At 40.5% G+C, this 13,653-nt stretch overlaps 1 protein-coding gene across 10 annotated transcripts in view; it reads left to right on the plus strand.

Moving 5' to 3' along the window:
- The window catches only part of MIPOL1 (mirror-image polydactyly 1), a 288,733-nt gene that overhangs the window by 102,376 nt on the left and 172,704 nt on the right, over positions 1-13,653 (plus strand). For all 10 annotated transcript variants that reach the window (XM_073349059.1, XM_073349064.1, XM_073349060.1 and 7 more), the window contains 3 exons: positions 2,952-3,081; positions 9,347-9,380; positions 9,641-9,811. In XM_073349059.1, the coding sequence (XP_073205160.1) occupies positions 2,952-3,081; positions 9,347-9,380; positions 9,641-9,811 (335 nt within the window). The remainder of the gene's footprint in view (positions 1-2,951; positions 3,082-9,346; positions 9,381-9,640; positions 9,812-13,653) is intronic.

Here is a 13,653-nt window from a genome sequence, read left to right on the forward strand (position 1 = left end):
ATGTCCCTTTGGGAACCTGATAGGTGTAAGGACACAGTGCTTATCTGCGCCACACAACTGTCCAGATGTCAGAATCATTCTCCGCATGTGCTACTAATTCTGTCATCTCCAAATCACATGTGTAGATCTGGAGCTGCACGCTCTGCCCATCCACCTAACTTTATCCCTGCACAGTAGCAAGGATATCATCTCACAAAGAGACAGGTATCGTCTGGTGTTGTGTCTACATCCATCTGCAGCAGAAAAATTCTTTTCCTCTTGCCACCAAACAATATTCAGGTTGAAGATATCTAAATGAGTATTTGATGGATGCTCCAAATCTGGGCAGAATATTCTTGGACAATCGGGTATGGTTTTTCTTATGATACAGAAATTATTTTCCTGCCAGAAACACAATTTGGCATATATCTTCTGTGACCTCTCTAATGTGACTGAGTTGAGGGCTCCTCTTCAACCGTGAACAAGAGAGTAGACCATACCCCTAGAAGCAACTTGTGTAGCTGTCCCCATTCTCCTTGGCCCTCTCACCCTACCCTCAGAAGCACAAAAATCACATCTTTCTTTCTCCTTTCATCCACTTCCCAATAATGCTTCTGGTTCTGCTCCAGGGGTGACAGAAGTATTTCAACCCAGAATTCCTTTCTAGATGATCTGTCAGGATTAATTCTTCCACTCCTTCCCCCAGTGTCCTACATCTCTCAGCTGCCAAAGCTGCTCGTGGAAGGGGTCAAGGAATCTGCAAGTTAAAGGGTATTCATTGTATAGACTACATTTTCATCGAAATGTTTTGATATGCTTGTGGTTAACCCTTCAAATGACCTCATTTATTGAACAGTCCTAATGGCACAGTAGGCAGAACTGTAGAAATCATGGCATTTGTGATGCTCTATCTAGGGTGACCAGGGTAGGAGTTTCCCCTATGTCAAGCCTCTGTGGTTTGGACATTCTAGATCTTCCCTGCTCAAGTAATGCCAGGAAATGAATTGCTGCAGCACTTTTAGTGACCAAAAGAGTCATTTTATGAAAATGGATATCAGCTTCTTCCCATTTCATTCTTTGATTGGCTAACTGACCAAACCAACACCACCCTCTTGGAAAAACTGACATTAATCTATGGAGACATAAGATGCAACTATGAAGATGTTTGGTCTTTCATGAGAGTATTACAATTGAATCCAGGTAGATTAGGTGTCTGATGCTTCTCCACTTTTTTAGTTTTGTGGTGGGAGGTTGTTAGGGAATTATTTATCTTATAACACTCAGGAATATTTATCGGTGAATATTTCATGCTGTGATAGTGTTAAATCCATACTCCTGCTGTTTTCTTTGTCATTGTACTTGAATATATCTGTATGGATATATTAAAACTTCTGAAAAATAACTAAAAAATGACATTTCATCATGGGGTATTTTCTCAACAAAATTTAGTCGCGAGCAACAGTTTGTTCTGGTATTTTTGACTGCAGTGACATTTTATTGCTAGTTTGTCTTTTAAATATTTTCTGTAAATATTTGTAAATGTATTTATTTGGTACCAATGATATAAGTGCAGTAGTAAGCAAAAAGTGTATTATAAAATATAATTACAATTTTATAAAGTGCCATTCCCATGAAGTATCATAAAGTGCTTTATAGTAAATTGGATGGAGCCACTTTAATACAGACATAATAATAATGTACAAAGGTGAAGCAGGAAAAAAGAAACTAAGATAGAAAAAGCAGCAGAGTTGGCTCTAGGTTAAAGTGAACAGAATCTATTTAAGGTGAGACTTGAAGAAAGGAAATGACTCATCCGTGACGCAGAGAATGGGAGGGAATTCCAGATAGAGGGGGAAGGACAAATGCAATTGCCTTTGACTCAGCAGAATCTTGAGAATACTGGAAAACATGCCAGCATTTGGAGGCGTCAGAGTTGGGTGCAGGAGAACTATGTAAATTAAAGATCAGTTCATTAGAGTGAAAGGGGCCCACGGAGAACTTTGAGACCCAGGGGAAACAATTTTGATTTGAATTTGGAGATTCCATTCCAGTGCCATGGTAGAAGATATAGTCCTCCTTGGAATAAGAGTAGTCTCACTGCAGCGTCCTGAGTGCCCTGAAGTTGAGAATAGGGATTTAGGACGACTGCAAAGAGAGATCTGCAATATTAGAGAGGGGGAATGACGAAAGTGTGTGAATAAAGATTTTAGCAGAAGCAGGGTTGAGGTACGAATTCTGACGGTGTACCAGAGATGATGTCAGCCATGTTGACAAGGGAGATGCAGGAAGAAAAAGTAAGCCCAGTGTGAGGAATGACTTGAAGGTTTCTGTCCTTGGGAGCAAACTAACAGTAAATCTTAGTTTATTGGCACTTAATGCTCAAAGGTCCCTGAATGCTTTAACAGATAATAGAACAATATATTAACAATAAAGTAAAGGCTTGACAGGGAGAGAGGGGTGCTGACCATGTTATCTTTGTAATACCAGAGAGGCATCGTGCAAGAGCTAAATTGTGCACCACTTTGGGGCTAGTTAAAGGGTGGTGTTAAAAGCACCTTCAGGAGATCTTTTCTCTTAACCTGATGTCTTGCTGTAAGAGAACGGGGTTAGTTGTATCTGATATGAATGTGTGCATCAGGAATTAGCTTTGTATTCAGAGTCACTGCTTCAAATAAGTGATGGTTTCCTTGTTCTGTGTGATGAGTTTGAAGGTCAATCTTGAAACCTTGTCCCTTCCTTATTCCTCTAGGTATGTTAACTAGCAATAGCACTTTGATATTCTCAAAACTATAAAGCAAAATCTTGTTATGGTATCTTCACATTAGCAAATATTTTGTATAGGAAGTACAGTGAAGACCTGATCCAAAGGACACTGAAATGAGTGGAAAAACTATTGATTTCTATAGGCGTTAGATAGGGCCCCATGTGAAGATACAACTAAAGCAGTGCTAAACACACTGGTCATTTTGCAGCACTCGTGGAAGAAGTTTATACAGCTCAACGAGAACGTGATGAAGCTGTCATGGCTAGACTTAGGTTAGCCAATGAAGAGCGAGATGAAGCACTTCTTCGAGCCAAGGATTTGGAGCAGTCCCTTAAAGAGTATGTATGTTTTTTCTGCTATATGTGAAGAGATGGCTATTTATTGGAAGCCAAGGGAAACTTGATAGTACTCAAAAGTGAACATGTGGTAAATCTTAACATGAATTTCAGTGTGATAGAACGTAAGAGGATATCGATAGTCTAAATATTCCAACTGTGTGTGTAGGTTTTTTAAAAAAAAAAACACATGATCAAATGAGGTCATGTTTTTCTCCCCAGATGGAGAACAAGGTGAATGATTCTGGTTGCAAAAAAGTAAAGAAAAGAAAGAAGAGAGAGAGAAAAAGATCCACTATTGATTTATTCAGAGATAAATTAGGGAAGTGTGACATTTCATACAGTGGTTTCTTCACATGGAGTACAAGTTTGTCGGTCAGAAGTTGCACTGTATAGGAAATCAATCAAATCTTTTAGCCCACTAGACATTTCTTTTAGCAAAATATCTACTAATTACAGTGGAAGTGTGGAAAAAATTATCTGCATTACCCTCCTACTTGTTCTCATTTAAGCAAAAGTCATTCTTAATTTAGGAAGAACTATTTTAATTTCTCATTCTCTTTCTCTTTTCCTTTATATTTTTTTATCCTTCTTGTTCTCTTTTCTCTTTCTTTCTTCCTCTACTGTTTCCTCTTCTCACTTTCTTGCCCATCCCTAATTTTCTCCTTTTCCCTGTTTCCCCAGTACATCCTCCCTAGCTTGCCTTTTATTTCTCATTTGCCCAACAATTCCCACCTTCCTCCCACCCAAATATGCATGCTGTCATGCATGCATACACACATACCCCTCTTAATTACTCCCATTCCAGGATAGACCAGAACCCAGAATGCTGTTTCTTCATAATTATTGTTCTCTTCTCCTTGTGTTTTTTTGTCTCGACTAGTCTGTCAAGCACAAACTCGTTGGGCACAAGACTAGATTCCTCTCCCACTACTGCTGACCCCCAGGCTAGGCTCCAAAAGCCAGGTTTTTTTTAAGGGTTTGTTAGGGTCCTATGTCGCCACTGCCCATGGGACCTCTATCTTTCTGAGAAGACAACCTAGTATCAGAGTATGAGCGCTAGGGTTGGCTGGAAAACAAGAAATCTATTTCATGAAAATGTTCTTGGTTTTTGGTCCACATAGGAATGAATCAGAGACCTTTTTGAAATATTTTATGTAAAATATGAGAGCGGCTGTGATACATTCTGGGCCAATGAATCTTTAAATATTTATATAAAATGGAACAGCTCCAACAGGACAGATTGAGAGACTGGATCTATGGCCTAGCACAGAAGTGGGCAAACTACGGTTAGGGGACAGGGAGCAGGGGGGCTTGGATGGGTGTGGGATCCCAGGGGGCAGTCGGGGCAGGGGTGTGGATAGGGGTCGGGGCAGTCAGGGGACAGGGAGAAGGAGGAGGTTGGATGGGGCAGAGGTTCTGGGGCAGTCAGGGAACAGTGAGCAGGGGGAGTTGGATAAGGGGTGGGGTTCCAGGCGGCAGTTAGGGGTAGGGGTCCCAGGAGGGGGTGGTCAGGGGACAAGGAGCAGGGTGGGTTGGATGGGTCGGAGGTTCTGAGGGGGGTGGATAAGGGGCCAGGCTGTTTGGGGAGGCACAGCTTTCCCTACCTGGCCCTCCATGCAGTTTTCCAACCCTGATGTGGCCCTCAAGCCAAGAAGTTTGCCCACCCCTTGCCTAGTGGTTAGGGCACTGACCTGGGTTGTGGGAAAGACTGCCAGAGGCAGAGCAGGGACTTGAACTTGAGTCTCCCATGTCCCAGGAGAGTGCTATAACTACTGGTGGGGAGGTGTGTCTGACCAGAAACTGCATTCTGGACCTGAGGACCCATCCGAACAAAAGTTTTATTGAAACCAATACATTTAGACAGATCTGCATTTTCCAGTGAAAAAACATTCTGTCAAAAAATGCCAGCTCTAGTGAGCAAACGAGGCTAGTGTTTCCAACCATAGAGAGTGGCAGACTAGCTAAAGTGGAATGACAGAATAGGTAATGCTGGTGAGGGAATGGCATTATATGTGAAGGAAAGCATAGATTCAAACATACTAAAAATCTTAAATGAATCAAACTACACCATAGAATCTCAATTCCATGCTGAATTAATAAGAATATAGCAGCAGAAAAATACTATCGGCCACCTGACCAGGATGGTGACTGTGTTTGGGAAATGCTCAGGGAGATTGGAGAGGCTACAGAAACAGAAAACTCAATAATAATGAGGGATTTTAACTATCCATATATTGATTGGGTACACGTCACCTCAAGACAGGATGTAGAGATGAAATTTCTGGACACCATTAATGACTGCTTCTTGGAGCAGCTAGTCCTGGAACCCACGGGGAAGAAACAATTCTTGAGTTAGTCCTCAATGGCACACAAGATCTGGTCCAAAAGGTGAATGTAGCTGAATTGCTTGGTAATAGCCACTATAATGTAATTAAACTTATCCCTGTAGGGTGGAAAATACCAAAGAAACCCACCACAGTAGCATTTAACTTCAAAAAGAGGAACTACACAAAAATGAGGAGGAAATTAAAGGAACAATCATGAATGAAATCCCTGCAAGCTGTATGGAAACTTCTTTAAAATACCATAATAGAGGTTCGTACTAAAGGCACAACACCATGCTCTGGATGTCCCTGAACCTCAACTGCCAGAAGCTAGGGACACGATGAAAGGGGATGGATCCCTCAATAAATTGCCCTGTTCTGTTCATTCCCCTGAAGCATCTGGCACTGGCCACTGTCAGAAGATGGGAGAGTGGGCTCAATGGACCATTGGTCTGATGCAGTGTGACCATTCTTTTGTTGTTATGAATGCAGAGGTTTAGTGTGGGTGGGGAAAGATGTAGGACCCAGATGCCCCCCAATACACTCTCACTCTTTCTCTCTCTCTCTGCAAATGTGCTGTTGCATCTGAAGATAAAACAATAGTTAGCTTATAAGCCATTCCCCTTCCCTCTTTGCTTCTGTTGTGGACTCTGATGGAGCACATTGCAAGAGCCGCTTGTGTATGGTTCCAAGTGTCAGGCTCAGGCAGCAGCTTTACTCCTTTCATGACCCTTGTTCAGCCCTGGGTTTCACCAACAGACAACTCTCACAACAGCTGCATAAAGGCTTCTGGTGCGAGAGGACATAGGGAAGGGGAATAGAGTACTAGAAAGGAGGAGGGTATCGGGGCATAAGGGAAGAAGAGCCAACAAAGCACATGTAAAAGAGCAATAAGTTAAAAGGGTAAATAAAGAAAAAGTATACAGAAAAGAGAGACAAGAAGGGGGGGGGGAGCACATGGGAAAGGAGAAATGAGAGAAAATAGCCAGAGAGAAAGGAAAGATGACATCTGCTGAACTGGCAGTAGAGAGGTGTTCTAACAGAAAAAAGTTGGGAACCACTACTCCAGGGAGCTAGAGAGAGCCCTAATCATGTCTGTTTGTATGAAGCCACTAAAGGGCTCCATGTATCAGGCAGGTAAAGAATATCAAGATGATATATCTGACTCTATTTCCCCAGTATGATCCCTAGGATTGGTCCTTCTTTGCAGAATGAGAATTGAGTATTGGTCCAAATGTTCACAATTCTGGAAATTGTGCTGCAACTTGAATTCATCCCAAAAATACATTGTATCACTGAGAACAGACAGTATTTCACAGTAGCAAGGATAGTATCTGTAAGTGTTGTACCACATAAAGTAAAAAGAAAAGGAGTAGTTGTGGCACCTTAGAGACTAACCAATTTATTTGAGCATAAGCTTTCGTGAGCTACAACATCCAATGAAGTGAGCTGTAGCTCACGAAAGCTTATGCTCAAATAAATTGGTTAGTCTCTAAGGTGCCACAAGTCCTCCTTTTCTTTTTGCGAATACAGACTAACACGGCTGTTACTCTGAAACCTGTCACATAAAGTAAGTACAACAGATTTTGCATTGTACTTAGTTGCTACTTTTTAAATATTTGACCTTAGTAGAAAACCTCATTAACTGTTTCTTTTCTCTAGGACAAAATGGATATCTGCCTCTTGTTGGGTATTTTTATTAGCTGGCATTTTTTTCTTACTCTAATGCCCTAGCATAAATGTGGTTTCTGTATCACAGATAATTGGTAGGAAAGACTTCATTAGAAAAACTATTCTCATGAAGCTTCCCTTACAAACTTTTTTCTTGGTGGCACTGCTGATTTTTACACAGTAAACAACCTGCATTTTTCCAGACTGAAATGCCCCCATTATTTTTCCACTTTTGTATTCAACCTCTTGGTATTGAGAGTTGGCAATTTGCATTCATGCTTTGTTGTTTGTACTTGTTGATTGCATTAGAGAATAAAGCTGGGAAATGCCAGTTGCCACTGGCCAATGGGTTAAAATAAAACTAGATCCCTTGCAATAGTATGGCTGCCTTTAATGTGTGCTCTGTTAGTCAATTGATTTTTACAAGTTACTTAAGTATCATTGCCCATAAATCTGGCCCAAAATCAGATTTAGGAGATAGCCTTACCCACAAAGGGTAATAATACTCATTTTTCCCTTCTAGTCGGCTGGGTTCTACCGTTGACCCACCCTGTTAGCAGGTGTTGGAAACGCATAGGGAGCTGCCAGTTGAATCCTGCTGACTCACAGTGGCAGATGTAGATCATTTGCCTGCTCTGGAAATGATGATGGCCGCATTAGTCAGAGGAATCTAGGGGCTTGGACTGACCTGTTTGAAAGGAGTAACTCTAGGAATAACTAAGCTATGAGTGAGAGTTCAGGCTGGAGTTTACATTTTGTGTGTAAACTTGTTAATAAGGTCAAATCCCATCAAAGAGGTAAGGTTCAAACCTACTCAGCACATGTTTATTGTTTTGGGGTATGCTGGGAATACCATCTGCTCAGAACCTCCCAAATAAATGTCTTCCACTGCACAGCAGCAATAGAGCATTCCTTTCTGAATTGCTTCCCGTGATTACAAGAATTCGGGTGACTTTGTCTGACTATGAACCTGTACAAATTGAACAGAAAACACAGAGGAAATTCACTAATTATGATACTAGGTAACTGCACTAGTATTAAATGTCAAAGGTCAGATGGCAGGAATGGGTTGAGTTCCTAGCTTAGTGTGCATAAGAGGCTATGCCATATTTAGGGTCATGAAGACTAGTGCATTCAAAGGCACAGGGTTAGTACACTGTCAATTGCTGTGTGGCACAGGGATGTTTGAAGGGTGATCTCTGACAACAGCATCACAGTACAAATTACACCTAGTTCTTTGGCAGACATTGGAAGTGTGATGATTGCAGTAACTGTTTTTGAAATGTTACATTACAGCCTCTGCCAGAACTGCTTTTTCTTAAGCTACTTAATATGTACTGGATCCACCACTTGCTTAAGTAGCCATGAACTGGGAGAGGCTGCACTTCTTTAATGTTTAATCTTAATTTTTAACAAGGTATTAATCTCTGTATTTTGGACCCCCAAATGTTCTGTAAATAATCAGATGTTTTGATATTAATTATAATTAACTTGTTAATTATTATAGAAAAAAGTGTAATTTCCTGTTTAATCATCTCTGTATGCAGAAATTTGTGCTATTACTCATTGCTGTTGCAGAGCACAATAGCAGTTGTTCGACAAAGCAGTAAAACTGTTTACTGCTTCTTTACATATGAGTAAATGTGCCAGTGAAACAAAGAAGGAAAGAGTTCAATATTTTTGTTCCAGAATTAAGGAAGGGCACCACCGGAGGCTTAATTTAACTCCTATATTTTGTGATAGGATAAAACAAAATTTCTAAGTGAGGTTTAACTAAAATGTTTGTCCTCCTAGGTGGAGGGGAAGAATGACATTTTGTTAAAACAACCCCAACCCCAACCCTCCCCACCCACCCCACCCACCCACCCACACAAACCTACTGTCCCATTGCATTTTGGGGTGCAATAAAGACAACACGAATATAATTTCAGGTTAAAGTTGTAAGTCCAGAAATAAATAAAATAAGAGCACCAACGCCTTCTATCACTAGGGAACTTTCTTCATCTAAGCACATATGAACAATTGATCCTTGTAGTCATATATAGCAGTAAACATTAATAACTTAACAGTCTGAAGTCAGTGCTGAAGATATGGAGCATTATTGAAAGATGGAGTCAAGCAGGTGGCACTTTAATATGTTCAGTGTCATGGTTGACTCTAAAGACTAGTAGAATGAAATTACTTGAGGTTCTAAAGATTTAAAAAGCGAACTCATTTTGCTGCACTAAGGAAATGCTACTGATCAGGCTTTCTGTGTCCCTTTTTTCTAGGCTAGAAAATATTAACCCTGAAGAAAATGACATGGTAAGCCATTCTCTGAGGAGATTTCTTGATGTCAGTCTTATATCTTAGAGGCTTAAGTTCAATTGAGTGGGTTTCAAGAACTAAGATGTGGGAAAAAAGAAGAATTGACACACTAATAATGTACATCTTTGCTGCAATATGAAAATTCAATAACTTCACTCAGTCAATTTACAATTCACATGTGCCTATTAATTAAAACCCTATATTAAATAAAATATATTAAAACTTCATGTCTGACTAACATATAATGCTGTTGGTAGACATTACAGGAATTACTGAACAGAATAAACAATGCAGACACAGGGATAGCTATACAGAAGAATGGAGCTATAATTGTGGATCGAATACACAGGACCAAGGAGCGTAGAAAGAAAATAACAGCTGAGGAAATGAATGCAGTGATAGAAGAACGGGATGCTGCTTTGTCTCAAGTAAGTCCCTACTAGTCTATAAAAACATTCAATGCCAAACTCTCTCTCTTCCCCCATGTTTGGTGAAACAAAGTCTTCCATGTATGTTTCCTGTTCAAAGTTCACCTTTTAAAAAGTCCTTCCACATAGAGAACTCATGAACACTATGCAATTATTGTAGTACCATCGGAATGCTATTTAAAATGGCTTTAACAATGTTTGCAAGCCACTGTTCAAAGAGAAAAGATTATTTTTTTGCATCTAACACTCCTGGTTACAGAAGATGCTTCTCTGTGTTTTTTTTCTTTTTTTAAGTACAGCTTCCAAAGTACTAACCTTTATAGAACTGCTAAGAGCTCAGTTGTGCAGCTCATTGTCCGGCTATGCCGAAAGAAGGACAAGAGACATTTGACATGGATGCAACTTTATTATTAGATATCAGGGACTACCCAGCAGATAAAACTATACAGTGCAGGTAACCCCATGTTTATGCTGTAATTATCTGGGGGGCTTTTATCAACTCCCCCTCTTTTTTCCATCCAAGTCCATCCAGCAAATTTATTGCTGGGACCTTATCATACCTAGGGGCTCCCACCAGCTCCCCCTCTTTTTCCATCCAGGTCCCTCAGAAAATCCAATGCTAGGAATTTACCATCCATCCCCCTCGTAGGAGGGTTAAGGTGGGCTATAAGAATGGGGGGTTGACTCCCTGCCATACCAATCATAGGAGTCCCCAACTTCCCCTATTCATTCCTTTAATGAACATCTCTTTTAAGTCCTTTTCCAAAACATTTATCTGGTTACTGTATACCTTCCCTATGGAGTACCTGCCCTGGACATCCGCCTTACACTTAAATAATGAGTTGCGACATATAGCCTACTGCCCGTCATGCCATGCATGAACAGAGCCCTTGCTGAACCCACTGTGGGGAAGGTGAAAAAACCCGAACTGCACCCAGACCAATATGGTGATAAAGGAAAAATTCCTTCCCAGCCCCCCTAAAAAAGGGGCGACTAGCATAATGCCTACAGCAGGTGTAGACCAAACCTGGTATTTTACCACCTAAAGGGGAGGGAGGGTGGATCCTTCTTCAGACTGCTCCATGTAAAAGGGTGGCTTCAGGCCCAGAGCTGCCCCTTTTAAATCCTGCATTCCTAGGGGATGAGTCAGTGACCATGCTGACCCCTTTTTGCAACAGTTTTCATCCCTATTCCCTTCCCTACCCCAAATCCATAAAGCACTGTTCCATTCACTCAGCCACCCAGCCAAATTACCCCCACTTAAAGGTGCAGGGCGGTCATTGTGATGGTGTAAATGGGCACACAAGGTGCAGGGCAACAGTGCAGTGAGTCCTAAATATTTGTAAAGGGATAACCATTATAAATGGCAGAGAAATCCTGTCACATATAGCTACTCTTTAAGACAAGCAAATTCTTCCCTAGGGTTCTGCATTCAAGAGCTAAAAATCAAGTCCTTGATATACAGTCCTGGTATTCCGTGTCTTTGCCTCTTTTACTATACTCGGCAGAAGTTTGATGCCCTTCCTGCTCCTGATACCTCTGAACACACAACCCCTTCCATCTCCTTAACTCCACAAAAAAACACTGTTCCCCTTCCCTGAAGCAGGCAGAGAGCCCTCCTCTGAGAGAACTCAGTTGCTTCCATGGGCTACCAGTCGTACCTCACCATAGAATCGCTTTGGGTTCTGTGCCCAGTCTTGGCTGCTCCTAGACTTAGCACCTGATATGACCTGTTTCCACATTCCTGGGTTCTGTCCTTTGGGATCAGGTCATAGGAATAGGCAGATCATGTGGCAGCTGGGAGAGAATAAGGGGACTTTAGGTGGGGGGTACATACAGCCATTAAGCACTCATCTCATGCAAGAGCTGTGATCTGGCCCTGCCTCTCAGAGAGCCAGAAATCCAACATGCTCCCTGAACCTTAATTATCTAAATTATCCAGTCTCCAAGTAGCATCCATCTGGGGATTAACTAGTTTTTAAAGTCAGTTTATGGTCTTTGTTGGTGCAATGTAGATTCAACTAATGTTTTCAACAAGAAGCTACCAGGTAGGAGAGTGTCCTCTCCAAACCCTGAATCTTCCTCCTCTTCTGCTGTCACATCTGTTCTTATGTTCTACCCTATTTTACCCTGGCCAGGACCTCTACTTGGCATGCAGCCATGTTCATGTAGTTATGGAATTGCCACTGGCATTAATGTTGGGTTCCTTTATTTTTTGTGTTTTTGCATTTCCCCTCCACAGTATTCCAAACACAGAAGACAAACATTACAAAATAAATAATTTTTCTTTAAGATGAAATAATATCTCTGGGAATCTGGAAAGTTGTATTGCATGAAATGTCATGAATGAGCCAGGTGATTAAGAAATTGTTCAGAGATTTTTCACTACGCTTCCCTTGTCTGTTGGTTCATTCTTTGCTCAGGACAGATATATTAAAACGAGATAATTTCTGAGAACATGTGTTGGAGCAGTTGCTTTGCAGCATTGGATGGTGTGAATATTTTTTTTTATTTTTTTAGTTTCAAGGGGAGTAGGATCTGTGTCTTAATGTATATATCAAATAAATGATAGGCATTTAGAGACAAATTCTGCTCTTACTGTGCAAGAGGTTTCTGTGCAGGGGGTGTATACACAATGCAAAGAGAGGGCTCCTGCATCAGAGAAAGGGGTGGAGTCAGAGGACCTACTTCTATCAGAGTCTTTGTTCCTCGTTCCTGTTGCGGGAGCCTGCTGGAGCCACACAGGGCTACTTCAGTCAGTCTCATAAAGATGTCCAGAATCTATGTACCATTAAAACCACATGGTCTTGTGTTGGCCCTCTGCACAGGTATGGGCATCTTTCACAGACTAATGGGGTTGGGGTGTTCTACAGTAAATGGATAATAACTGATAGAGTACAATGGATAGACTAGCCGAGGAACACGTGTGACAAGAGTTTCAGGTAGAATTATAAAAAGTTATTTGAGCAAAGCATAAATAGTTTGTCAAATCACCTGTATTTGTATTGGCTTCTCAACTATTTTTAATTTGTTGATTAAATTTATACAAATTTACCTGAACATATCTCAGTCATTTCTTTCTCCTCAGTCCATCTTTGGCTGCTTCCTGTCTCCTCCATTCATTTGCCATTCCAGAATGTATTTGATTATATTTTGATTTTTTAAAAAAGCTTAGTAGCAGCATAGTTACTGGTGAAACACCCAACAGTCCTATGAACATTTTATGCTTGTTTTTTTTATTATTATTGACTTTTCTTACACAGGACATTGACATTTGGGCAACCAGTAAGAGAAAAGATTTTGGCAAAGGAGGAGAATATGTTTGGTATTTTTATTTTTGGTTTGTTGCTTTTATGGGTTTTTTTTTTCGTCCTTGTCCTTTCACATAGGAATTGTAAAAGGTCAGTAAAACCTATAAATTCTTGAATATCACCATTTGAGTGATACGGTGTGCACATGCGCCTATATATATATATATATATATATATATATATAATCTTTTTTTTTTTTTAAATTGCTTGTTTGAATAATCTCACAGAATCATGTATGATATGTTGCTCTCCCAAATAATTAAAGTAAGCATTAATAAAAGGTCAGTTATTCCACATAATAATGGTTTATGTGCCAAGAGCATCAAAGGCAATTTATACATCTGTCAGCATAATACACAGGTAGTTTTAAGTAGATCGTGCAGGTCATAAAAAAAATTGTGATGTGAATTATATTGTACTACCAACATTTGATGCCAAGCAGTACTGCTCCACTTGATGTTCATTAAAAAATGCTTCTGCTATGAATTGTAAATAATTATTACGAATAGAACTCTATGAAATTTACTGATG

This window comes from Lepidochelys kempii, chromosome 6, assembly GCF_965140265.1.
Source record: "Lepidochelys kempii isolate rLepKem1 chromosome 6, rLepKem1.hap2, whole genome shotgun sequence".
Lineage (NCBI taxonomy): Eukaryota > Metazoa > Chordata > Testudines > Cheloniidae > Lepidochelys > Lepidochelys kempii.